This window comes from Podarcis gaigeae, assembly GCF_964106915.1.
Source record: "Podarcis gaigeae genome assembly, chromosome: 13".
NCBI classification, from domain to species: domain Eukaryota; kingdom Metazoa; phylum Chordata; class Lepidosauria; order Squamata; family Lacertidae; genus Podarcis; species Podarcis gaigeae.
Window position 1 is genome coordinate 37,461,183 of NC_139689.1, and position 26,903 is coordinate 37,488,085.

Below are 26,903 nucleotides of genomic sequence, written 5' to 3' on the forward strand. Positions count from 1 at the left end.
GGCGCGCGCGGAGGAGCGAAAGGCCCCTTCGCAAAGGCGCGGAGAGAGGGCCGTCGCCTGCCGCGCTGTGCGCGATGGCGTCATCGCGTCGCGGCCGCCGACGTCGCGCCCCGTTTTCTTTCTCCGTAGTAACCGGGTAGAGAGGGAGGAAGGCGGGCGAGGAGGAGGGGAAGGCGGGGAAGAAAGCCGCGCGAGGGTCTGACGAGGCGGCGGGTAAGCAGAGAGGAGTCAGTGGGGGAGAAGAGGGGCTGGAAAGAGGCCCCCGGGCCGCCGCCCCTCCTCCTGCTGGGTTGCCTGGATATGAAGGAAGAGGAGGGGGCGGGGCTGAGGCCTAGCGGGGCTATGGAGGCCTCGGGGACCTGATTTCTCTCTCTCTCTTCCCATTCCTAGGCGACGTGCCCTCCTGTCTCCAGCCACAGCCGTCGGCCCTTGCCGAGGGTAAGTAGGCAGGTGGTATTATCGGAATATCTTCGGACGTACACTTGGGATTCCGAGCCTGAAGGCCGCCCTTTTGCTGCTCCTCCTCCTCCTCCACACTTGCAGCCTCCAGTCCTCTGTTGACATACCAAAAGTCCTCGCCCGTTGAAAGGGCCAGGGGGGGACGGCAACAGGATCAGAGCCGCTTTTTGTTACAGTAGTACCTCGGGTTACATACGCTTCAGGTTACAGACTCCGCTAGCCCAGAAATAGTACCTTGGGTTAAGAACTTTGCTTCAGGATGAGAACAGAAATGGTGCTCTGGCGGCAGCGGGAGGCCCCATTAGCTAAAGTGGTGCTTCAGGTTAAGAACAGACCTCTGGAATGAATTACCGTATTTTTTGCTATATAAGACTCACTTTTCCCCTCCTAAAAAGTAAGGAGAAATGTGTGTGCGTCTTATGGAGCGAATGTAGGCTGCACAGCTATCCCAGAAGCCAGAACAGCAAGAGGGATTGCTGCTTTCACTGTGCAGCAATCCCTCTTGCTATTCTGGCTTCTGAGATTCAGATTTTTTTTTTCTTGTTTTCCTCCTCCAAAAACTAGGTGCGTCTTGTGGTCTGGTGCGTCTTATAGAGCAAAAAATACGGTAAGTCCTGAGGTACCACTGTATTTGCGTGCCTGACTCGAGGGAGCGAGCGTGTGCATGTGCACGCTTTTCTCAGAAGTCAGCCCACTGAGCACAGTGGAAAGTCCCCTGCCGAGTGGGCATGGCATGCAAGTGGGGCTTGAACCCCAAATAATAGCTGCCGTGCTTTTGTTTTCGCTTCCTTTCCACGACGGCGCTGGCTGTATTTGTAAAACTGAAGGTAACATTTATAGAAGAATAGGACTGGAAGGGGCCAAGGAAGACACGTAATCCACAGGTGTGTGGATTATGAACCCTACAAACCACCTACAGCTGCCAGCGCTGGTCACCATTATAGTAGATGCGTTGTGGCAATGGCTTCAAACGCTCAAGCCAATGCACAGCTACAAACCATTATATGATTGCTGGTGGACCTGAATGCAGCAGACTGAGTCTGAGTTCAGGTTAGGCTAAGAAACTTACTGGCTGGCCTCGAAAAAGTCAGCCTGCCCCATGTATGCTGCATTGATGTCGGGAGAAAAGGTCAGAGTGTTTTGAATTGAAAGACAAATTTGAAAAAGAAGTGTCAAGTGGTTTTAATTGGAAGTGGCTAAGTAAACAATAATAGTGCATATTTACAAAGTACGGTATCCAGCTGCCTCAGTTCTCTATTTTAATGTCTATCTCCCAGTAGGGCTGCTCCCCGTTTTTATACCTGCAAACACAGGATGTATCTGTTTTCCTCTTCTAAGGCTGTTCTCTCTTACCCTAACTTTTTCAGGTGGACTGTATGACCGTGACACTTAGACACAAATAGTTTTCAAAGCATCAGATATACACGTGATAAAAATCCCCAATGAAAATATGTATATTAGACACGTATGTGCATTCATTGTAGAGTTTGTAAGAGCTGAACCAAATCTCTTCCACAGATTTAAGACAAAATCCTTCCAGGGCTGCACTTTTCATTGCATTCATTTTACACACAGAAGTAAACCTACAGTGTACTCCTAGGACAGCACCTGCGCAGCATTAAACAATGTCCTCAAATTCCAGCAAGTGAGTCATTAAGTGCCTTAGAAAATCAACTGGTTTTTGTATTTGGGGTGCTTTTTCATCAGCCAGTGTAACAAATCCATCTTTAAAAACAGAAGTTCCAACTAATTGAGCCAGTGAAGCAGATGCTCTCATTTTGACAACCAAAAAAAGTATGGGTCATAAAATATCAAAGCAGTCTGCTGATTTTTGCCATTTGGATGGGTGGGTTGGTGGGTTTCAGCCAATGTAAAAAAAATTAAAAAGTCACATGGTTTTTCCCCAAACAAAAATGATCCAGGGTGTTCATCCAAACTCCTGGCGGTCGGTGGTGAGGTTTGATGGAGCAATAAGCCACTTCCACAACCCTGCCATTCTCACCGGTCGGGGGCGGGGAAGTGTACCTGTTCCTTGTGCCTTCGCCCAGGCTGCCGTAGCAAAGAGGCCCAGATTGGACACATTACTGTCACATGATGGCAGTAGGTCAGCCTCTTTTCCTGAAATTCCCCATTTTGGGAATTACTGTGGGCAGGAATGCTACCACCAGCAGGTTCTGCCTGTCTACTCTTTGGGCAGGTGCATTGGGGCACTTCTTAACAGTGGAGCTCCTCCAACAGCAGTGACCTGCAGAACTGAGCCAAGGAACACCTCTGTCTATTCATACCCCTTCCAGTAGGTGGGTTTGGATTGCTCTGTTAAGTGTCTTCGTTCAAACGCTACGCAGATGGATTTGCTTTGGGACATTTTACTGCCTTGAGATACACTGGAATTTTTCTTGGGTAGTAAAAAGCCCCCAAAAGCATTTATATAACATTATTTATGATTTGGTTTAAGATGAACAGCAGTGAATGTTACTGTTAGTAAGCTCAGGGCTAACGAAGCAGGGGTTCTTTTTCACACTTCAATTGCCTACTGTCCTTTAAGGGATAAATAGCTTGCAGACATTTTAAATAAAAATATTTATTCCAGAAGATAGCCTGAATTCATTGTTAAAAACAAAACCTCTAATGCATAAAGTTGCCACATTTTATTAGTGTCGGCGACAAAGATATTAAGTAAGATGCAGTTGATTGTATTACATATATTTAAATGTATTTAGGACTCTTTGCCATCTGAATGCAGATTATATCTTTTCTTGGTAAACAGAAATGACTAAACAATAGAATTGAACTGAACTGGATATTAAGCCTTTAAAAGGTAGTCTGCTTCTATCAGTAAACAAAATATCTGCATTGGAGTAAATTTGAGTTTTATTCATATACTAGAAATACCCATTTTCATCTTTTAAAAGTAGCTGCTGCCGGTCAGTGCAATCAACTGCTATGATTGATATTTAGGGGGAGCATTTTTTTTACCTGAATAAATAAATGGTGCTTTGTTCATCTTTCTAAGTCAGACTTTCCTATTTAATTCTATGCTATTCTAGTTGCCTATGGAGTTTTGTTCATACAAGGACTGTTTTGAAATGGGCAGAGGCTTTATATTTAGTACGTCATTTCATCTTTTTCAGGCGCATTGCTGACACCATGAATTGGAACAAAGGTGGCCCTGGCACCAAGAGGGGCTTTGGTTTCGGTGGCTTCTCCATATCCACTGGGAAGAAGGAAGAGCCAAAACTCCCTCAACAGTCCCACAGTGCTTTTGGAGCCCCTGGTTCAGCTGGGTTTGGAAAGACACCACCACCACAGCTGCCTTCTTTTTACAAGATTGGATCAAAGCGAGCAAACTTCGATGAGGAGAATGCGTAAGTTGCCCTCCTTTTGCACTTGTATCCCCATTAAATGAGTTGCCCAAAGTTTTGCGATGATTTGTTTTAATAGGGCAGACATAGTTGTGTTACCTGATAATATGTGAAAAGAAGTGTCCCAATGGAGGGCATAAGGCCCAGGGGCCAGCAAACTTTTTCAGCAGGGGGCCGGACTATATTTTGAAAAAAAAAGGGGGGGGAGAATGAATTCCTATGCCCCACAAATAACCCAGACATGCATTTTAAATAAAAGGACACATTCTATTCATGTAGAAACACGCTGATTCCCGGACTGTCTGTACGCTGGATTTGGAACGTTGTTGGGCCGGATCTGGCCCCCGGGCCTAGGTTTTCCTACCCATGGCTTAAGCCATTTTACAGCTGACATCTCAAGCATAAGACTAGCCAGAGTCCAGATAAAGGTTGCATGACAACAGCTAAATCAGGCTGCCAGACAACTTGGAGTGGATATTTGAGAGATGGAGTTTGTTCTTTAGTTCTGTGCCCCCCCCCAAAAAAAAACTTTTTAAAAAAATTCCTAAAATATTGTCCAGTGTTAGGCTCTGTGTGATAGCAAATGGTTTCCCCTTCTTATAAGTCTGCTTACGTGTTGACTTGATTCTTCCCAGTGTCACCTCCTCTCTCTCTGAATTTTCAGGTACTTTGAGGATGAGGAGGAAGATTCCAATAATGTTGACTTGCCATACATTCCCGCTGAAAACTCCCCCACTCGGCAGCAGTTCCATTCCAAGCCACCCGACTCAGACAGCGAAGATGACCCATTGGAGGCATTCATGGCAGAGGTGGAGGTAAGTTACCTTCTCCTAATGCCTGGCCGATATTTGGTGGCTTTGAGATGCACCAAAAATGACTGTTGAGGAGAATAACAGTCAGCACCTCTGAAGATGGAACAAAAATGTTATTGGTTGTATTTATTTTAATTTAAAATATTTTAAATCTGTCTTCTGTTGTAGGGTATCTGGGGTAGTTTATAGCAAATCAGTGAAAAAATCCATAATAGCCAGCTGTTGCCCTATAAGCAAGCATGAAAGTAAAGACAAGGACAAACAGAACAGAACAAGGGAAGCTGTTTAGGGAAGCTTTTAATGTTTAATAGGTTATTGTATTTTAGTGTTCTGTTGGAAGCCACCCAGAGTGGCTGGGGAAACCCAGCCAGATGGGCGGGGTATAAATAATAAATTATTATTATTATTATTATTATTATTATTATTATCATCATCATCTACTACTACTACTACTACTACTACTACTACTACTACTATAACAAAAGCAGCAATAGCAATCAGCACCTTAGGGTCCTAAAACGTCAGAGAAGTGAAACCAAGCAGGTGCCTCTCAGGAGGGAATTCAGCAGTGGTGATTTCGCCACTTCATACATTCATAATTTAGTCTGAGAAGTACAAGTCGAACTCCTGCTCATAACAATCGGGGAGGGATTCAAATTACTACTGCTACCATTTAGTTACTTGTTTCATTTACAAATTGCTTCCCGTGAGGTATTTCAAAGCAATTTACAATATAATGGCATATACGAAAGAGTAACGTGTTTAGGAACAGTTGTATATAAAAACATTTTTTTGAAAATAACTATAAAAATAGAAACCGTTTAAAACAACAACACATAAATAAAATCAGTTGAGATCTAGGTCAGATAGCACTGAGACAAAGATTTTAGAAGTCTTTTGGAAAGGGGAATTTCTTTAGCAAGTGCTGAAGAGCCAGTAGATATGCATGGTGGAAGGGAATTCCAAATGGCAGGTGCCACTACACTAATGGCCCAATTCTGACTTTCATGCAGAACAGATCTCCTGATAGTATGGTATCTGCAGGATGGCCTCTCCTGCAGCACACTGATCAGTAGGGTATGTAAGGGGTGAGGTGATGTTTTGGTATCCCAGTATATAGGGCTTTGTGCAACAATACCAGCACCTTGAACCGATGGTTTTGTATTGAGATACAGTGATATTCACTGAAAAACCCTCTAAACAATATGATAAGAAGAATAGGAAAATGTGCTGCATTGCAATGTTACATTTCTTTTGTGACCCATTAGGATCAAGCTGCTAGAGACATGAAGAGATTGGAAGACAAAGACAAGGAAAGAAAAAATACAAAGTAAGTTATTTTTTTATATCACAGCCCCATTGAAACAAGTGAGAGACTGAGAAGTAGCATGGGATCATCTTGCATTATTTCTGCTGGGATATTTGAAGATTTTGCCATGCTAAGATCTTTGAGCCTTTCTGATCCTCCCTGAAGGCTGTGATCTGAATTTATGAGGGTTGATTTCTGAGGGGCTGGTGTATAGATGACTTATCCTTGGAGCAGGGTGTTGAGGTTACCTCCCTCGTCGTCTTCAACTATATAGTTCTGTGAAACAGCTTTTCTGTCACACTTCATAGATCTGAAATTCAATCAATTTTACTCTTCATAATTTGGCAGGTCCTGGTGGGTTGGAACATAAGATGTTCGTGTTCTTTTGTTTTTTGTTTGGTTGCTGCTGAATGTTGTCAGTGTTGCATTATATTGGCACTAATCAGATTGAATGTATGGAGCTGGGTATGTGGAACATTTGCAGGGAAGTTTTGTTTCTCTGCTTATTTTTCCAGGGGTATACGCGATGATATTGAAGAGGAAGATGATCAAGTGAGTTTTCTACGCAACCTTTCTATCTATTACAAAACAGTAATCAATGAGTGCAGACACACATTTCTGATATCCTTTGAAATAAAGCAGATCTATTTTTGTTTGCTGAGAAGATCTGGTGGGGGGGGGTCTGTTCTTTCTAAATACATCAGACCATTAGCCCAGCTGATAAAAGAGTTAGGACCCCAAACTGGTTTGCAGGTCAACTTTAGGTGAGTCACATCAGCGCACAACCAATGCTTTTTAGGCTTTTGTTTTTTTTAAAGGGGGACATAGAGTGAAAAAAGGGAGAAGGAAGCAGAAAGACAGACATAAAAATAAAATAAAAGTAGGTCCTGTGCAGGTTTAATGATAAAAGTGGTTCCTGGTCTATAAAGGTTGACAGCTATTGCTGTGGACCATATAAGCAACAGCTGAACATATTTAAGTACTGTATAAGGCAGTGATGGCCAAACTCTGCCCTCCAGCTGTTTTGGGACTACAGTTCCTATCAACCCTGACCACTGGTGCTGTTAGCTAGGGATGATGGGAGTTGTAGTCCAGGAACAGCTGGAGGGCCAAGTTTGGCCATCACTGGTATAAGGTATTGTAGAGCTCACCATGCCACTTTGCATACTTTTTTTTAACTTGTCACGGACTTGTGCTTCTTTGAGTCTCCTATTGGTGCAGTCAAACATCTTTATTATGCTTGTATAAAAAAGCATACCTGTTATCCAAAATCTGGAACTTCCAGCCCAGTCATTTCTGAACTGTGTTCTGGGGCATACTAGTGTGTCATGACAGAATGGCTAATTGATGTCTCCTGAGCAGTGTAAAGTATCTGCCCACTACATGTCTGCATGAGTTACTGCTCTGACCTTGCCTCCTAATCAGCCTCCATAGCAAGTAGTTCTGCCTGTTTCTTCATCAGCCACGACTGAAGCATGCGGCCCAGGGATGGTTAACCTGTGGCTCTCCAGGTGTTGCTGAACTACAACTCTCATCATTCCTGACCATTGTCTTCGGTGGTTGGGGCTACTGGGAATTGTAGTTTAGCAATATCCGTAGGGCCACAAGTTAGCTGCACTGATTTTAACACCTCGTGGTGCAGTGATACATAATTACCAATCCCTGCGAAGTCTCGCTTTTGCAACTTTTCATGAATCAGTGCTCTGGACTTGTCCCTATTGTGGGTTCCCAGATGTTGTTGAACTACAACTCCCATCACCCCTAGCTAGCAAAGCCAGAGCTCAGGGATGATGGGAGTTGCAGTCCAACAACATCTGGAGACCCACAGGTTGAGAACCACTGATGAGCCATAGAGTTAGAGAAACTTATTTTATGGCTTAATGTAACATCCTTTGGTAGGCATTCATCTTAACTCTGAAGAAGATCTAAAGTGCTTCTTGATGTGCATGGTAGGATTGAGACATAGCTGAGAAACAGTGTATAGCCCACTCGATGGGGGAGAGGGATTGCTTAAATTTACAGTGCAGCAAAAATAAATGAAAATAGAAATCTTGTTCATTTGTAAATGAAGTCATGTCTTCCTTCCTTTCTTTCCCTTCCTGTCTTCTTTCGTTCGTTCGTTCCTTCCTTCCTTCCTTTATTTATTTATTTATTTATTTATTTATTTATTTCCACTCCTACCTCACCCCGATTATTGCAGGACACCCTGAATTTTCCCAATGAATACCCCTCTTTAACCCTTCTTGGCTGGGTTTCCAGATAGCCACAATGTTCTAATACTGCACAGGGATGCCAACCAATTGCACCAATAACTATTGTGGTTGATTTGGGTTCAAATCCCTGCTCGACCATGAAGCTCTCAGGATTGGCTGGTCCTTTTCTCAACCCAATGTTATTTATTTAGGCTTTTTCTTAAGCCTTCAATCATCTGTGTCCTCTCGACAAAGTTGTAATGAGGATAACATGGAGGGGAAAGCCATGTACACTCCCCTGAGCTCCTTGGAGGAAGGACAGCTTGAAAATGTCGTAGCAATGTATTGATCAGACTTAATATTAGTGTGACTTTTTAACCAGTTAAATTTGCATTTTGGGGGAAAATGCTGAAGGTGCCTTTTTTGAGAGAGTCTCTCTTGAATGTGAATTTGACTTTTTAAAACAAGGAAGAGCTTCTTATTTTCTGTATCTTCAAATTAGAGAACATAGAGTATTCCCTGTTATAGTAAAATATAAAAATGGCTTCAAAAACCCTATCCTGTCCTTTAAGGGAGCGCATAATTGTTAGGAGAACTCTTTGGGGGAATTCCTGTTCAAGAAAGTAGATATCTGCAGTGTCAATCATGTATGTCTGCTGGATCAGGGTGGAAAACCTTTTTGTTGTTGTTTTTGTTGTTTGCGCTGCAGGACAGATCCTTGTCAGATCTGAGCCTCGTGGACCAAATTTGATGGGTGAGCAGGGCTGCTCACTTGTCAATCACTGACATCACAGTGATTTCAAGCTATTCAACATGTTTCAGTCCCAAAGATGGGACTTCAGAAAGGGCCCTGCATGGTGCTTTAAAGCACCTGAGGCGTCACATTTTTGCAAGCATCAGTTGCCTAAGCAAGTTCTCTATGGGGAAGCAGCTTGCTAGGACAGCCATTCCAGCACATTTTGGCTCTGTTGCCCATCAGCCGATGGGAGGTAGAACCAAAGCCTGTTTTCCCTTGCCAGTCTACAGTCAAGGTTCCCGATTGTGCATTGACATCCATGCATTGTGCACCTGTTCTACATCTGTTCAATGCACTGTAAGTGACCAACCAACCTAAAAGAAAACCCTTCCAGTTTTCAGAATTTTTTTTCTTGTTTGGTTGCCTGGAGACTTCTAACTTGCCGCAGACATCTAGCCAAGAAGTCAGCAGAAGTAAATGCAAAGTAAAAAAGACAAAGAGAGAATTTTGAGCGTGTGCAGAGTATTTTTCTATCACTTCTGAGTAACTGCAATCATTCCTATTCACAAATACGGCGTTAGAGAAAAAGATTTGGAGGTCAGTGGTTGTAATGTCCAGGCAAATGTGACACATACGCACACACCACCCGTCTTGGAAATTAAGCGTTGAAGGCCAGACATTTTGGCATAGCAGAAAACACTTTTGTGGCTTTAACAGAATATTTGAGATGGTCAGCTCAGGTCTTCTGACTGTTTCCTGGAAAAGCGAAATATACCAGCCAATTTGTTAGTTCTTTATTATGGTTTCAACAAATAATTACTGTGATAAAAAGAGAACTACTAAAATAGACAAAGTTATTTGTTCTTTATGGGTAAGTGACCGTCTCTAAATGTAGCTAGTAATTAACTGGAAACAACAATAGCATTTCATCCTCTTTGGCACTTGTATGCAGTTACATTTCTCTGTTTTGCTGCAGGAAGCATATTTCCGTTACATGGCAGAAAATCCCACTGCTGGCGTGGTTCCAGAAGAGGAGGAGGACAACCTGGAGTATGACAGTGATGGCAATCCAATAGCACCATCCAAAAAAATCATTGACCCTCTTCCTCCTATTGATCATTCAGAGGTGAGGGAATTTCTTCAATCAGTAGCATAGCGCCGGTGCTAAGTTCATCCAAAAATCAATAGTAATACATTGAATAAAGCAAAGTGAGGAAGAGACCCTCACTATATGTGCTCCTGTGCTTATATTCTTCCATTGCATAGAAGCCAGACAATCAAATTTACATGATTTTTATGTTAGTTTTGCTCTTACCAAAGTGCTTCTTTGAATGTCTCACAGGAGCTGCACATTTGCCAGATGCTATGCTTACAACTGGGACATGGGTGGCGCTGTGGGTTAAACCACAGAGTCTAGGACTTGCTGATCAGAAGGTCAGCGGTTCGAATGCCCACAACGGGGTGAGCTCCCGTTGCTCGGTCCCTGCTCCTGCCAACCTAGCAGTTCGAAAGCACGTCAAAGTGCGAGTAGATAAAAAACCGCTCCGGTGGGAAGGTAAACGGCGTTTCCGTGCGCTGCTCTGGTTCACCAGAAGCGGCTTAGTCATGCTGGCCACGTGACCCAGAAGCTGTACGCCGGCTCCCTCGGCCAATAAAACGAGATGAGGGCCGCAACCCCAGAGTCTGTCACGACTGGACCTAATGGTCAGGGGTCCCTTTACCCTTTACCTTTATGCTTACAACTGTTAACATAGCAAGAATGTTCATAAACATTCCATGGCAGCCCACTACTTGGGCCGAGGCAGCAACCAATTTTTCATTGATAAGGTGGTATCCCTGACTGACCATGAACTATTTGGCCTGCAGATTGAATACCCACCGTTTGAGAAAAACTTCCACGATGAGCATGAAGAAATCACCAGCCTCACCCCCCAGCAAGTGGTGGAGCTGCGCCACAAGCTGAATCTCCGGGTAAGACGAGTCCTGCTTTGAGGATTGTCTCTTGTTCAGACATGATCATAACAGCTGTGTGGCGAGCAATAAACAGACACAGAACCTTTGCAATGATGTGCCATGGTTCCTCCTGAGTGAGGTTATGACCCAAGTAAGATAAAGAGAGCAGAAAGGATGTAAAAGAGCCAGTATGTTAAGTTTCAAGGATAGTGGCGCAGAGAAGAGTTAATTTGTAGTGGGGATGGCTACAGTTCAGTAGCTGCTTTGTAAAAGTGCACCTTGAGGAGGGTTTGCAAGAATAATGCGGCTTGACAGAGGGAAAAGTTTGATCCAGTGTAGAGAGACATACCGTAGAAAACTTGCAGCAGGCACTCTTAATAAGCAATTGTTAAGCGTGTAAGGATGAAAGAAGTAATTATAATTTAACCATTTTCATGTTATTCTATTTTATTAAAGCAACTAGAAAAAAATATTATGATGGGAAGATCTCACACAGGTGAAGGGGAGGGTTAGGTTGACTGGGAAATAAAATAATATATGCGACAGCAAAGGATATAATAGATTCTTATAGAACAGTAATATATTGTAACCAGGAGAGAAGTTCAAAAGGGGAAGTAAATGTATTTTTAGTATTTTCATTATTGTAATAGTTATTATTATTTCTTATCGGTAGAAGGCAGTGTTAATTTAGGCTACCTCGTTTTGCGGTCTGTATAATTCTCTTAAGTCAATAAAAAGAAGAAGAAAACTTGCAGCAGACATAAAAGGCATGGTGGTTAGCAGACATAAACTGTTAACCAGGTTTTGACAGTTGGACATGGGTGGTGCTGTGGGTTAAAGCACAGAGCCTAGGACTTGCCGATCAGAAGGTCGGCAGTTCAAATCCCCACAACAGGGTGAGCTCCCATTGTTCGGTCCCAGCTTCTGCCAACCTAGCAGTTCGAAAGCACGTCAAAGTGCAAGTAGATAAATAGGTACCGCTCTGGTGGGAAGGTAAACGGCGTTTCCGTGCACTGCTCTGGTTTGCCAGAAGTGGCTTAGTCATGCTGGCCACATGACCCGGAAGCTGTCTGCAGACAAATGCCGGCTCCCTTGGCCAATAAAGCGAGATGAGCGCCGCAACCCCAGAGTCGGTCACAACTGGACCTAGTGATCAGGGGTCCCTTTACCTTTTATACCTTCAGGCTTCCTTGAGTACTTCAGTACTTGTTAGCTGTTTGGGCACTTTCCCCCTCAGCTTATTCTGTTGGGGATTGGTAGTAGGGAGGGCTTCTGGTTGTCATTCAGGCTTTCAGCCCCCTTCTTGGGATTCTCCTCACTCCACTGGCCTCTGTGATTGATCAAGCTTCTAGCTAGATATTGCTGGTCATTTGTTCCATTTAGCCTCTAATTTTCATTCAAAAATACCTAACCTTGGTCTATTTGTAGAGGCCCAGTTGGTGAATTTCTGGATTTTATAAGATATGCACGCTCTCAATCCTCCCATGAATATGGGCTTCTGATAACATGGGACATTCCCCACTTCTTTTTTTTAATATTTTATTGGGTTTAAAAACAAAACAAATAGAGAATAAAACAATACGAAACAACCAACAAAAGGCAATTCAAAATCAACACTCATTTTAAAAAAGATTTAAATTCAGATGTAACGAATTCAAACATGACTTCAAATCCCCCCCCCCCCCAATTGTGATTCTTAATTGTGAATTTTTTTAACTGCACACTTAACTTTATCTCTCCTAGGTTGTTCAGTTGTGTTGATTTTGTAAAGTTCTCTTATTTCATGCAGAGGTCAATCCAAAGAATTTAGATTTTTACAATGTTCTTTTAGGTATTCTCTAAATATTCCACGTTCTATTGAATATTTGATGTGTATGGTCTCAGAATCTTGTTGTCAATCTTGCTAGCTCTGCATATTCTAAGATTTTATTCTGCCAATCTAATTTAATTTAAATTAGATTGGGACATTCCCTTCAACATTGTGCTTTTCAAGTGTGTTTACCACAGCTGAATGTTGAATTCAGTTCAACAAAAGAAAAGCTAATCATTTGAGGTGGATGGTATACCCCTATAAGGTGGATTTAGCGCAATAAGCATTGTTGGAGATCGGAACTGAGCGAACTTCCTTTTCATATAGACTCTACATCAGCATGTGCATTCAGTAATCTCTCTCAAAAGTGTAAGGCATGGTTTTAATGAAAAACTTTTCCCCTAGGTCTCTGGAGCAGCTCCTCCAAGACCAGGAAGCAGTTTTGCTCATTTTGGTTTTGATGAGCAACTTATGCATCAAATTAGGAAATCAGAATACACTCAACCCACACCTATCCAATGCCAGGTGAGTCCTGCATGGCAGTGTTCACAGTAATCCAACAAAGTATAATTTTGTTATTTCTCTCATGTCTGTTTCTCTTGGGGGGCAGGGGAGATGTTGTAACGTCATCAGTTTGTAACTTGGTTAGCAGGCTAATTAATTTAGAAGTAAAGGCAGTAATAATTTGCCATAAAATTGATTTGAATATTTAAAATTACCACGTGTAAAAAGCTTAAAGAATTTTCTGCCAATAGAATCACTACCAAATGAACTTTTTTTAAAAAAAAGATAAAGGTGCCCTGAAATTTCAGAGGGATGTCCTTTTTGTCTTAACAAGCGTAAAAAGTTTTCTCTATCCAGAAGGGCTATTGGTCCTTGGTTTATCCTTTGATATCTTGTTATTTCTCCTGTAGAGCTACAGTTAGTCCTTGAAAAAATGAAAGAGAGCGAAGTAGATAACAGTCGTACCTATACTTACGTGTCCCTTTGGATACGGAATCTTTGGGTTAAGGCCACGGCATGCGTAGAAGGGCTCAAGTTGTGCTGTGCACAGAAGCGCGCCTCTATTTACGTAATTTTCGGGGTGCGAACGGACCCCTGGAATGAATTAAGTTCATATCCGGAGGGTCCCCTGTGCTTAATATGCCTAGGGGGAAATACTGGGAAAATACTGGAAGGAGTCCTGTGAATAGTTGTAGCACAGGGGTAGTAGTCAACCTGGTCCCCATCGCCCACTAGTGGGTGTTTCAGGATTCTAGGTGGGCAGTAGGGGGCTCAAGTTATGGCACAAGCTGAATCCTCCTTCCATCGAGCACTGGTGGGTGGTAAAAGAAATTTTATCATCAAGGGCATCTCAACTTCTCCAAAAAAAAGTGACGATGGTATACTGATTATTTACACATAGGGAGTACATAAATATTTGTACTACTGCTACAAAATCTACTCCGGGTCTTTTCAAGTGGGGTATTGATTTAAAAAATGGGATTTATGATACGCGTAAAATGCTATGTTGTTTTCCCTATCCTGTTTGGATATTATGCTGGGTTTACAATGGGCTTAGATGTCTGCTTCTTATATTGGTTTATTTAGTTAACAACATTGTCAGTTAAACACAAGCACTTAAACGTTGAAAAGTGGAGATGTGATGAAGTGACTAGGGTATGAGGAGCACGTGGAGTATGAAATGATTAGGGTATGCTAAAAAAACTTTAGAGACTTTTTTTTTACAGCTTCTGGGGTCCACATCCTCATGGCTTTATGAAGGTTAATATTTTCAAAACCATACCGAGCTGAGAGTCACCAGCTCTGTTTTGGGAAACTGCTTGATTTAAAATTTGGGTGCGGTTTTTTCCCCCCTTCAGGGTGTTCCAGTAGCCCTGAGTGGGAGAGACATGATCGGTATTGCAAAGACTGGCAGTGGCAAAACTGCAGCCTTCATTTGGCCCATGTTGGTTCACATCATGGATCAGAAGGAGCTGGAGCCAGGAGATGGTCCCATCGCAGTGATTGTATGTCCAACCAGAGAGCTGTGCCAGCAGGTAAAGAAATGTTTGAAGCATCATGGAAAGAAATGGGGGGAAATAAATCCTGGAACAGATTATCCATCTGAGGAGATTATGCTGCTGCTGCTGCTGCTGCTGCTGCTGCTGCTGCTGCTGCTGCTGTTGTTGTTGTTGTTGTTGTTGTTGTTGTTGTTGTTTTAATTTGGGTTGAGGGGAGTAATGGTATGTGGAGATTTACCAAAAGAAGGGGGGACCAGTTAAAATTAAGGGTTTTTCATGGGGGAATGAGTTAGTAATGGATTTTTTACTTTTTGGGAGGGGAAACCCATCTTGCATACCTTGGTCACCAAAGAGCAGCTCGGGTAGAAAGCTTCTGAAATTTATTTGGTAACTTTACAGTTGTACCTCTAGTTACATACACTTCAGGTTACATACGCTTCAGGTTACACACTCTGCTAACCCAGAAATAGTGCTTCAGGTTAAGAACTTTGCTTCAGGATAAGAACAGAAATCGGGCTCTGGCGGCGCGGCGGCAGCAGGAGGCCCCATTAGCTAAAGTGGTGCTTCAGGTTAAGAACGGACCTCCGGAACGAATTAAGTACTTAACCCGAGGTACCACTTGTACAAGGAAAGGGAGGTTCAGAACTATGGTGCAATTCCAGAAAAATTGCCATGCCTTAGCAGAAAGGCATTCTGGCTTGCCGCATTAATGAGGGCACCCTTACTTTGATCTAAGGAGTTGTAATGAGATATTGTGGTGCAGGACTTGATGCATGCAGGACTTCAAATACCTTGCTCTTTTGTAAGTCCCAGAGACCCATTTTGGAGCCTTTATGTGTCAAAAGAGGGCTTCTTACATAGGTGGTATAGAGAAGGAGGAACTCTGCATTCACCGCTTCTGCTCACCCCTCGGTGTTGAGATCAAGATTTTAAAGGGGGCTGGTTGTATCTAAACAAGTCAGGCCGCCACCAGCTTCACCTTCCCATTGCAAGTGGGTGTGGGAGTAAGGTTTGTCCATCTGTGCTTCAGTTGTTTCATCGTTAAGATTTTCATTATTAAAAGTGGAATGTTGCCTAGTGGCAAGTGGCTCAATTTCCAGTCACAATAATACTTCCTCTGGTTGCTTTCATAGGATATACTCAGCATAAAAAACAGGGATGCTAGAAATCTGCCCTGAAATTCTGCCTCTTCTGTCTCGTAATTGTTTTATTAAAACTTTTTGATACAACAAGGTAAAAGGAGTGTGGAGAAGAAAGAGAGAAAAGAGAAAGTAAAAAAGAAATGATGTGATGTATAGAGATTATTCTAGCAAATTCATTTGTGATGGATACAAAAGAAGACAGGGAGTAGATACAGAAAAAGGGAGGGATCCTGATAAGCTCTGGGGGTGAGCTACAGGTACAAAGATGGCTGGATTGTACAAAAGGCAGAAGAAAATTTAGTCACTGGAAAGGAGAGTTAGAATAACAAAGAAGAAATCTACTTGGTATTCTTGTAGCCCCATTGCACAGGAAAGTGTCCATTTTGCAGTCCCTTTGTTTCTTTGATGTAATGGAAATGTCTTTCTAGTTTTTGAAGTAGTGGTATCAATATTCTGTGAACTGCTGTGCCTTCAGATCCACGCTGAATGCAAACGCTTTGGGAAGGCCTACAATCTACGCTCCGTAGCAGTGTATGGTGGAGGAAGCATGTGGGAACAGGCCAAGGCTCTGCAGGAAGGAGCAGAAATTGTTGTCTGCACTCCAGTGAGTATTTCTTCCAGGTACTTGTGTTGCTGTAAGGCATCTTTCCCCAACCTAGTACCCTCCAGATGTTGCTGGCTGGGGCTGGAGTTGTAGTCCAAAACATTCCTAGGTTGTGGAAGGCTGCCCTAAGGGATATGGGATCCTGAGAATGGCTTGCAATATGTTTCCTTTTCGTTCTAAATAAAAAGAAATACCTTGTGATTCGTTCTTTGGTTTGTGGCTTATGTGAACCTACCTCATTTTCCTCCCTTACTGGATTCAGAAAATGTGGATCCAAATTGGAGTAGAATTCCTAAGGGCAAGAGGAACTGCTTTGGCAGTTAGCAGCTTCTGAGGGATGTGTCTGTTGTTGACACAACCAAACTATTTCCCTCTCACTGGACTCTGGTTGGAAGTCTTCCCAGAGCTTTTCTTGGCTCTTGGCCAGCTACTATTGACCATCAAAGACCATCACAAAGGACCCTGTTGTTCAAAAAGGGCCACAAACAATATCAGGGAAAGTAGGAGCAGTATAACCACTGTGACCAAGGAATTACTGGCTTTTCTGACTAGCTTGCTGCTGTTAAATATTTCCAATCAGGGCCGTTTGATTGACCACGTGAAGAAGAAAGCAACCAACCTTCAGAGGGTCACTTACCTTGTGTTTGATGAAGCCGACAGAATGTTTGACATGGGTTTCGGTACGTACCCAGTAATACTGGCTGCAGTGTGGATATGTCACAGCGGTGGCCTACGTTCCCCACAACTTCATATCATCCTCTATGTCTTAGGAATCCATTAGTGAAAGAGTGCAAAGGCTGAAGCATTTCTTGGGCTACGAACTCAGCAGCAACTAAATAACAGTGTTACGGAAAAGTACAGGGCATTCTGGATAATAGAAGAGGGTGGTGGTGCAAAATGAAGGCTTTCACATGAAGGAATATGAGAAAGAAAAGTGGTTTGACCCAGTGAAGAATAGTGCAAATTTGGGAAGTAAAAATAAAATGCAAACGTGCTTGTTATGACCGTTTAACATTGGTACCAAGCTGTGTTACGTGTCCTGTCCTGAACTTTGTGGTTAGCTGAGAAGGAATTCTTAGTGGCGCTCTTGTGCTCCAGATGGCCCTGTGAAAGCACACACAAGGATAGGTTTCAGTGACCACTCCCAGCCTTTGGAACTTCCTTTCTTCAGAAGTCTCTCAAAGCACGGGCAGAAATATCTTCCATAATACCCTTTCGTTCAAGCAAGCATTTTGTTGCCAAAGGAATTTCATTTTTAAATTTTTTTTAGTGTCTACCTCTTTAATTTGCTCAATGTTCATTGTACAAAGTAGGGCACAGTTCGTAGTAGAAGTGGCACGGAGCACCCAGTTCTGCCGCCATATTATTCACCTATAGTATATGAAGGGCAGGCTGGGCATTGCTGGAGAAACTGTTTTCTTTCTTTCTCTTGGTTAGGCCAGGAGTGCCTAAGAGATAGTGCCGTGTGTGTTAATGAAACAGAGGCTATGTGAATCACCTGCAAAGCAACTCTCTATTATTTGAGTGGAATAATCATTGGCCTCTTGAAGATGTGTTCAAATATAAATATACAGTGGTACCTCGGGTTACATACGCTTCAGGTTACAGACTCTCCTAACCCAGAAATATTACCTCGGGTTAAGAACTTTGCTTCAGGATGAGAACAGAAATCATTCTCTGGCGGCGCGGGGGCAGCAGGAGGTCCCATTAGCTAAAGTGGTGCTTCCGGTTAAGAACAGTTTCAGGTTAAGAACGGACCTCTGGAACGAATTAAGTACTTAACCCGAGGTACCACTGTATTTGCTTATTTCCCAAACCTCAATTTTAGTTGACTTTGAAAGAAACACAGATTTCTTCCTTAATTTATTTTTTTCCTGGGGCATAGAATATTTCTAATTACAATAATAAACAAGAACCAGAATGGCTGCAAAAATATGCTTTGCTGAAAAACAAATTCAAGCCCACAGATAAATATTTGCTCGTTGTCAAATTTGTCACTTAGTTGCATGATATATTGATTCGAAAGGCCTTTTTAAAATAAATGTCTTTTTAAAGGGGCATGCTTTTTGGTAAACAAAAAACTCTGAGCCTGATGTTCAAATGTAACAACATCTCATTCAAGACCTACTGGAAGTTGAGCTTGTGGATGATTCTGCATTTTATGAAATAAAAAGGTGTTGTCTTAGAATGCAGAGATTGAGCGCTTTTCATCATGAACTATATGCCATGCTCTGTTCAGCCAGCTGGCTGTTTATAATGCAGCTGCTTTTCAGCATCTGAAAACTGTACATTGACTGGAACTTTGTTCTTCTTTTCATCCAGAATACCAAGTCAGATCAATTGCCAGTCACGTGCGCCCTGAAAGGCAGAGTGAGTATGGACTTCCTGAATACAAAATATATTGTGTGAGACAGAACTGTTTTATTCTTGTAAATATATGTGGTTAGCCCTTCGGGGTAGCATTAATTTGTGTCCCAAAACTGTTTCCAATTCCCATACTTAAACCAAAAAGAAATTAAGTTATATTAATGGATTTGCAAACATTTTGTTCTCGTTAAGCAAGGACAGCCTGCTGTCTTCCCACCCACCCACTCATAGTTTTTTCACCTTTCCCAGATATTTGGAGTGTTCTAAAATCTTGTTCATATATAGATAGTTTTTGGGCATACAGAACCACCGTCTCCTTGTCATTTACCCTCTCCCATTGCCTCCATGCTTCTCTGCTGTTTGGATAGCATCTTTCACCTTACTCCTAGCCACAATGTGTGCTTCTGGTACTGCTGTATGCAGTAAGGAAGGATGCATGGCAAATGTGATGCTATCCAGGCGTGCCCAAACTTTTTTCAAAGAGGGCTAGATTTGATGAAGTGAACATGCGTTAGGGCCGACCAAAGTTATTGAACTTTTTTTAGGGTTCTACCCCAGGACATATACTGCCACAGGGGACAAATTAAATCGACTAGCGGGCTGGATTAGGCCCCCGAGACAGAATTTGGACATGCCTGCAATAGTCACTCACCTGTGAATCATCACAGGCAATTCCTATGTATCTAGATTCTCGTACAATTCTGGTGGGTGGGGTAGCTTCCTCGTGAGCTTGCACTCCTTTGCACCTTTGTGTATATAACATTAGTACTATTTTCCTGGCTTAACAGCTCTACTGTTCAGTGCAACTTTCCGGAAGAAGATTGAGAAGCTGGCCAGAGACATTCTAATTGATCCAATCCGAGTGGTGCAAGGAGATATCGGAGAGGTAATATACCTTTTGGAAAAAACACTGTTTGAAATAGGCTAGAGCAAAGAGAGAAGCCACGGGTGTGCATAGTATAATGCTTCTCTGTTCTTCCCCCATTTCTGCTCTCGTGTTAAATATATCCTGATATTCTCATTTTGCCTCTATTTACTCCTCCTCCTCACACAACAGGCAAATGAAGATATCACTCAGATTGTGGAGATCTTCTCCTCTGGCCCCAACAAGTGGAACTGGCTGACCAGCCGCCTAGTGGAGTTCACCTCTTCGGGGAGTGTCCTCCTCTTTGTTACCAAGAAGGCAAATGCAGAGGAGCTGGCCAACAACCTTAAGCAGGAGGGGCACAGCCTGGGTCTGCTGCACGGTGACATGGACCAGAGTGAAAGAAACAAGGTCATCTCGGATTTCAAGAAGGGGACCTTCCCGGTTCTGGTTGCTACTGATGTGGCAGGTAGGGGTGCAAGTTAAAAACCTGGGAGCAATTTCCGAACCACATCCTTGACCCCCTTTCCCTCTTCACATTGTGTTATCTCTTAAGCCAGTTTTCATCCACCTACCCTGATGTTCTTTACATCTGCCGTGGTTCAGAGAGTGTTGTGCTCAGCCTGCTGGGTAGATGTGGACTATGTATTGAAGATATTAAATAAACCTTAGAGAGCCAGTGTGGTGTAGTGGTTAAGAGCGGTAGAATTGTAATCTGGTGAACTGGGTTCGTGTCTCCACTCCTCCACATGCAGCTGCTGGGTGACCTTCGGCTAGTCACACGTCTTTGAAGTCCCTCAGCCCCACTCAGTCCACAGAGTGTTTGTTGTGGGGGAGGAAGGGAAAGAAGAATATTAGCCGCTTAGAGACTCCTTTGGGTAGTGAGAAAGCGGGATATCAAATCCAAACTACTACTCTTCTTCTTCTTCGGACTTTTAGTTGATCATTGTTTTGAAAAAGATAGCCCTCCTTCACTATCTCATTAATTTGTTCTATATCCCCACTAAATATTTCCCTCCTATTTTTTTTCCTTAGGAGGAGCTAAAATTCTTTATAGTATAGTCAGAGTTCAGTGCAACCAAACCTATTTTCAATTAGGGAAGAATACAGTTGTCTCTTTTGGAATTGCAATACAGTCTTAAGAATACAGGCCAGCATTGACAGAAAGTGTCTAGGATAACTTGATTGCTTTCAACTGTGTACTGAAGCTTTCCTAGAATTGAAGGTGGTGCAGTGGGAAAGAGTTTTGAGCAGAGTAAGCTCAGCCTTTGCTGACAAGATGTGATATAAGCAGAACGCATGTGAGAATTGCTGTGAAACTGTCTTGACCCCCGACATCTCCTGTGCCCAGCTCGTGGTCTGGATATTCCTTCTATTAAGACTGTGATCAATTATGACGTGGCCCGTGATATTGACACCCACACCCACCGAATTGGTCGCACGGGGAGAGCAGGAGAGAAGGGCGTGGCCTACACCCTGCTGACTCACAAGGATAGCAACTTCGCTGGAGATCTTGTTCGGAATTTGGAAGGGGCCAATCAGCACGTCACAAAAGAGCTCTTGGACTTGGCCATGCAGGTAGCTTTGTCAGAACCTGAAGAAGCACTGTAATCTTTCCTTAACTTGAAACTTAACGTTTCTGTGTGTAATTATGAGCCACACCAAATAATATAACACAGTATGTGGTATATTTAAAAAGAAAAGGGGATTTTACCTTGAAATAGATTTTGCTGCATTTGCACTGCTTGAGCTAGATTGGCATCTAGGAAAAAAACAACACTGGGCATTAGCAGTATACAGACAGCTGTCTTTAAATCTAAGGAATGAGTCATGGCAGATTTTACCTCTATCTTGTGCAAATTGCTCTCATGCAATTTGGAGGCATCTGCAAAGAAGCTACTTCAAACAGGGAACTATGTTTTTCTACAAATAAGTGATATTTTGTTTACCCCAGTATGTAGTTTAAGTGGCTTTCTTTGGGTTCCTCCCCCCACCCTCCAAAACACAAAAACTAACTCTCCTTTATTTGGCAAATAGCGTACAACAAATTGACTGTAATGTGCTTGTGTACTTTTAATTTTTGGTATTGCTTTTGCGCTTCCAGCCAGAATTCTGTAGTCTAAAGTAGTTGAAGCAATCCATAGCCTGGTAGTCACATAATTCATCTCCTATTAATGTTATTATCCTTTTTCTCCAGAATGCTTGGTTCCGGAAATCACGTTTCAAGGGAGGGAAGGGCAAGAAGTTAAATATTGGCGGTGGTGGACTGGGGTACCGTGAGCGGCCTGGTCTAGGATCAGAGAGCGTGGTAAGCATTGAAATTCAGTATACTGAAGAGTGCCAGTGTGGTGTAGTGGTTAAGAGTTGTGGACTTGTAATCTGGTGAACTGGGTTTGCGTCTCCGCTCCTCCACATGCAGCTGCTGGGTGACCTTGGGCTAGTCACACTTCTCTGAAGTCTCTCAGCCCCACTCACCTCACAGAGTGTTTGTTGTGGGGGAGGAAGGGAAAGGAGAATGTTAGCCACTTTGAGACTCCTTTGGGTAGTGATAAAGCAGGATATCAAACCAAAACTCTTCTTCTCTCTTCTTCTACTAACGTAGACTAACAGTGTCGTATATGTTTACTTGGAAGTAAGTTCCGTTTATTTCATTTGAGACGTACTCCCCAGTAAGTAGGTATAGCACTGCAGCCCGAGTTTCACAGCGCTAACTGCCAACGTCTTTGTGTCGCAGGACCGTGGGAGTAACAGTGTAATGGTTAACTATGAGGCATACAAACCATCCTCAGGAGCAATGGGGGACCGGTTGTCTGCAATGAAGGCAGCATTCCAGGTTGGTATGACTAACTATCCCGCTACATATTTTCTCCCCTTTTTGTCTGGCACTTGTTGTGCTATTGCTTTCTTGGCTTCTAGCCAAGTGTGGCCATTGTGCCTGTGAACTCCTTAAACCAGCTCAGAAGGGAAAGGAGCTGTTGGTTGCCAGCAGCTTTGTCTGCTTCAGTATGGTCATTGCCCAGCCTGTGAACTGAATTTCCCTTGTGAATTTCTATCACAAGTTCTTCAGCAAGCAAGGTTTTCATTGACCCGAGGTGGAGCCATCAACGTTCGCCCAGCATTTAGCTCCAACTTTCTCCTATTGGCACTGCAAGTCAGCCCTCCTCCATATCAGTGAATGGGCAGAGTGGAAGGAAGCACAGTATCTAGCCTAGTGCCAGAGTTAACTGAAGGCAAAAAAAAGTTTGGTAAAATCGGCCTGAATACTCCAGCAACTAAACCAAGCCATACATTGCAGCAGATGTCCTAACATTAGAAAGCATTACTAGTTGAAATTCCATTCCCACATTAAAAATATAGCTGGGTTTTCCCCTTAACGGGAAGAAATCTCTGAGCAGTAAGATACACCCACTTTCCAAAAGCCTATTCCATCCAGCACTCAGCCTTCAATCTTGGATAGTGGTTGGCATCACTGAGAAGAGACAGAAAACACAGGCTTAAGAATCCTCGTACAGTGGTACCTCGGGTTACATACGCTTCAGGTTACATACGCTTCAGGTTACAGACTCCACTAGCCCAGAAATAGTACCTCGGGTTAAGAACTTTGCTTCAGGATGAGAACAGAAATTGTGCTCTGGTGGCGCAGCGGGAGGCCCCATTAGCTAAAGTAGTGCTTCAGGTTAAGAACAGTTTCAGGTTAGGAACGGACCTCCGGCACGAATTAAGTACTTAACCCGAGGTACCACTGTATTAGGGACGCAGGTGGCGCTGTGGGTTAAACCACAGAGCTTAGGATTTGCTGATCAGAAGGTCAGCGATTCGAATCCCTGCGACGGGGTGAGCTCCCGTTGCTCAGTCCCTGCTCCTGCCAACCTAGCAGTTCGAAAGCACGTCAAAGTGCAAGTAGATAAATAGGTACTGCTCCAGCAGGAAGGTAAATGGCGTTTCCATGCACTGCTTTGGTTGGCCAGAAGTCATGCTAGCCACATGCCCCGGAAGCTGTACGCCGGCTCCCTTGGCCAATAAAGCGAGATGAGCACCGCAACCCCAAAGTCGGCCATGACTGGACCCTAATGGTCAGGGGTCCCTTTACCTTTACCACTGTATTGGTTATGGTTTTTGTTTTTCTCTCCTGTAGTCCCAGTATAAGAGCCATTTTGTTGCTGCCAGCTTCAGCAACCAGAAGACGGGCAGCTCTTCAGCAGGTGCCAGTGGGTGGACCAGCGCTGGCAGCTTGAACTCTGTGCCAAGCAACTCAGCACAGCAGAACTCTGCAAGACCCGACAGTCCCATGGGCATGGCAGGCATGCCAAAGGGCATGACAGGCTTCACAAGCGCCGGAAACCTAAACAGCGTCCCCACCTTCCCGAGTCCTGGCGTTCAGGGGTTCAACAGTCCGAACGCCGGCAACAGCAACAGAGAGGGCAGCAGCGGAGGTAGAGAAAGGTACGGCGACAGCCGGGGCAGCGGTCGCCACGGCGGCGATGGCCAGCGCCATGGCGACGGGAGCGGTCGCCATGGTGAAGGCCAGCGCCACGGGGAAGGCTATCGCCACGGGGACAACCGCCACGGAGACAGCCATCGCCACGGGGAAAGCCGACATGCCGGCGGTGGGAGTAGCAGCAGCAGCAGTCGCCACGGGGAAAACCGGAACAATGGGGACAGCAGCCGGAACAGCGGCGAAAGCAGAAGCAGTGAGAATAGGAACACTGAGAGCAGGAAAGATGGCAACAGCAGAGAGAACAACAAGGCAGATGGAGGCAGTAGTAGGGACAACAGCAAGACAGATGGCTTTGTCGTTCCGGAGCCCCCAAAGCGCAAGAAGAGTCGGTGGGACAGCTAAGAGCCCAGCAAAGTGGCAAGGTGCCCCTCTCGGTCACTCTCAAGAGGGCGTTTCTGTGTGGCTACTCAGAAGCATAGAAATGGACAGCAATGATCCCCAAAGCAAGCCTCGGCTGGTGCGTCTGCAGACAGCTTCACTTCAGTGGCGCGTCAGTGTTGTGCTTTGATCAAAAGGAAAGTGTTCCCTTTCTTGGAATTCCTCAACGCTCTGACTTTTAAAAATCCGTCCGTCTCGAGGGACTTCAAAAGATTGATTTCACCCACCAAGAGCAAAAGATCTTTGAGAGTGTTTCTTTTTTAACTGAATGTTTCCAGAAAGAGGCTTTGAACTGGGTAGGTTTGTTTTATTCAGATCAATGTGAACTTGTACACTAACCCATCTCCCAGTAAGTGGCATGCCTGCTACATCAGCCCTATTCAATAGCCCTCTTTTCATCCCCATTGTCATTATGCTTTTACACCTTCGTTCACCGCTCGCAATGGCCATCTGTGCCCAGACACGACCACCAAGTTCCTGTTTATATGATTTTGCATGTATCCAGCAGTACAATGAGACGTGTAAAGTATCACAGGAAAACAGTAGTTTCGACTGGGTCACTGTTTGCCATTGCAAGCAACAGATTCATGAGAAATAATGGTCTCTTGGGAGGAAGTGGGGGGGGGGGCTCACAGTTGATCTTGCCCATCTACACACAACCCTGCATGGAAATCATAATGTTTCATTATTATGACTTGTGTCATTTCTGCAAGTAATCTTTTTTTACCCTTATCATTTGATGCATCACTGCTGAGTAGCTTAAATCCTCCTTATTTGGGGATTGGTGAGCAGGTTCTCAGGCTTGACTCCTGCCTCTCTTTTTTGTCAAGTTGTCCGCAGTTCAGGTAGAGAGAGGACAGGCCAAAAGTTAAATCATTTCATCCCTCCTCCTCCCTTGATAGTATCAGCATGCTAATAGCCAATAGAGAGAGCTTGAGATTCTGTTCCTAAGAGTAGTGGGGAGATGGCTGTAAATATGCAGGTGATGCAGCCTGCAAATTTGTCTCATTCTTCTCCATACCTAAGCCAGGTATGATGCGTTTGGCTGGAGCTAAAGGATTCCTTCTGCCCAGTAGAACAGCATACATGAATACTGTGGTACACACACACACACACACACACACACACACACACACGGAGACAGAATGAATGCTAACCTTCCCCATGCCAGTCTACATTTTTACACAATTCACCATCTTCTGTGTTCTGAATGTGTGTCCTTGTGGGAACAAAGACCGCTTGGCAAAGACTAGCAGAATCTCAGGTTGCCTAGACTGGAGCTCCTCTGCCTCCAACGATGATCCTAGTGTCTACTCATTTTGGTCCCTGAACATGTGTACTGTATGGGCAACAGGAGCCACATTAAGCCTGAAGAGGATACACAAAGATGGGCCATGGAGCCACAAGGATATAGCTTGCCCACCGGCTGGCAAGATGAAAAGTGTCCATTTGGGTGGGATCTTGTGTAGATAGCTTTGTGAATGTTCCAGAAGTTATTTCCCCTCCCCCCACCACCACCCAATGGTGAAACAGGCTTGGGGAGGGAGATCTTTCTTATATAGCATCAAGTTAATTGTGATTGGGGGCTGAACCAGGAAGATTTCAAACTTTGTAAGTTTGAGACTGGCTGCTCAAGAAGCATTTTTGTGCAGTAATGTTAGAAGCGGGACTTGTCTGAAACAATGTGCTGCTTTCCCCCGAAATGGTTGTTGCGCGCACACATCTGGAAAGAAGCAAATGTAAAAATATTTGGGTTTTGGGTTTTTTTAACAGTGTGTTCTTGGGCTCTTTAATCAGATTCTTTTTTCTTTTTCTTTTTTGCCAGAGTGGTAGAAAAATCTTGTTTGCTGAAAATAGTTCACTTCTTGCTTCTCATTTTTATGAAGAAGTATCTTGAAACTGTCAGGATTCTGTGACATGCTGTTCCCTTTACTTTCTGCTTTCTCTTCTAGTAAATGTTTTATTACAAGGACAATTGCCTGGGATGTGCCTGTTTATTTTGGCCTATATTCTTTTACTCATAAGTTGGTTTTGTGGGCAAAAAGTACTACTCGTTGTTAGAAGGAAACACCAGCTTTAATAATTTTATTTCTCATGTTTGCACTACATCAAAATAGCCTTTAAAAACAACACCACCTTTGACTGCTCTAATTGGGGAGGGGGGAATCAGAAAGGGATTTTTTTCCTTGCCCACATCAAATTGGCCTGGGGACCCTGAGAGTTTTTTTGCCACCTTCTGCAACATACTCCTTGCCACGTTTGCTCAAGTCTGTTACCCCACAAGGTTAAGCATGCCTCTTGCTACCAACTGCTTTTCCTTGTAAATTGTCTCTCTCAGGATCATTTTGTTATATTCCAAAGCAACAACTGTGTGTTTCAAAATGCAAGTTGGATGGTAAAGAAAAAGTGATCC

General features: G+C 43.6%; 1 protein-coding gene across 7 annotated transcripts; it reads left to right on the forward strand.

Annotated features, from left to right (window-relative positions):
- On the forward strand, positions 1–26,465 carry DDX42 (DEAD-box helicase 42). Of its 7 annotated transcripts, none has more exons than XM_083709169.1 (20): positions 5–213; positions 391–438; positions 1,978–2,104; positions 3,591–3,824; positions 4,486–4,636; positions 5,902–5,963; positions 6,458–6,494; positions 9,847–9,996; positions 10,737–10,841; positions 13,039–13,158; positions 14,496–14,672; positions 16,254–16,382; positions 16,963–17,062; positions 18,705–18,752; positions 19,538–19,635; positions 19,807–20,083; positions 20,966–21,192; positions 21,812–21,922; positions 22,349–22,447; positions 23,750–26,465. In XM_083709169.1, the coding sequence occupies exons 3-20, from the start codon at positions 2,085–2,087 to the stop codon at positions 24,452–24,454; spliced, it is 2,850 nt and encodes a 949-aa protein (XP_083565295.1). In that variant the 5' UTR covers positions 5–213; positions 391–438; positions 1,978–2,084; the 3' UTR covers positions 24,455–26,465. The 7 variants fall into 7 exon arrangements, with proteins under 7 accessions (XP_083565300.1, XP_083565295.1, XP_083565298.1 ...); XM_083709171.1 differs by having other exon boundaries at positions 58–213; positions 2,035–2,104; XM_083709172.1 differs by lacking the exon at positions 1,978–2,104 and having other exon boundaries at positions 15–213.
- Positions 26,466–26,903: the final 438 nt, after the last annotated feature.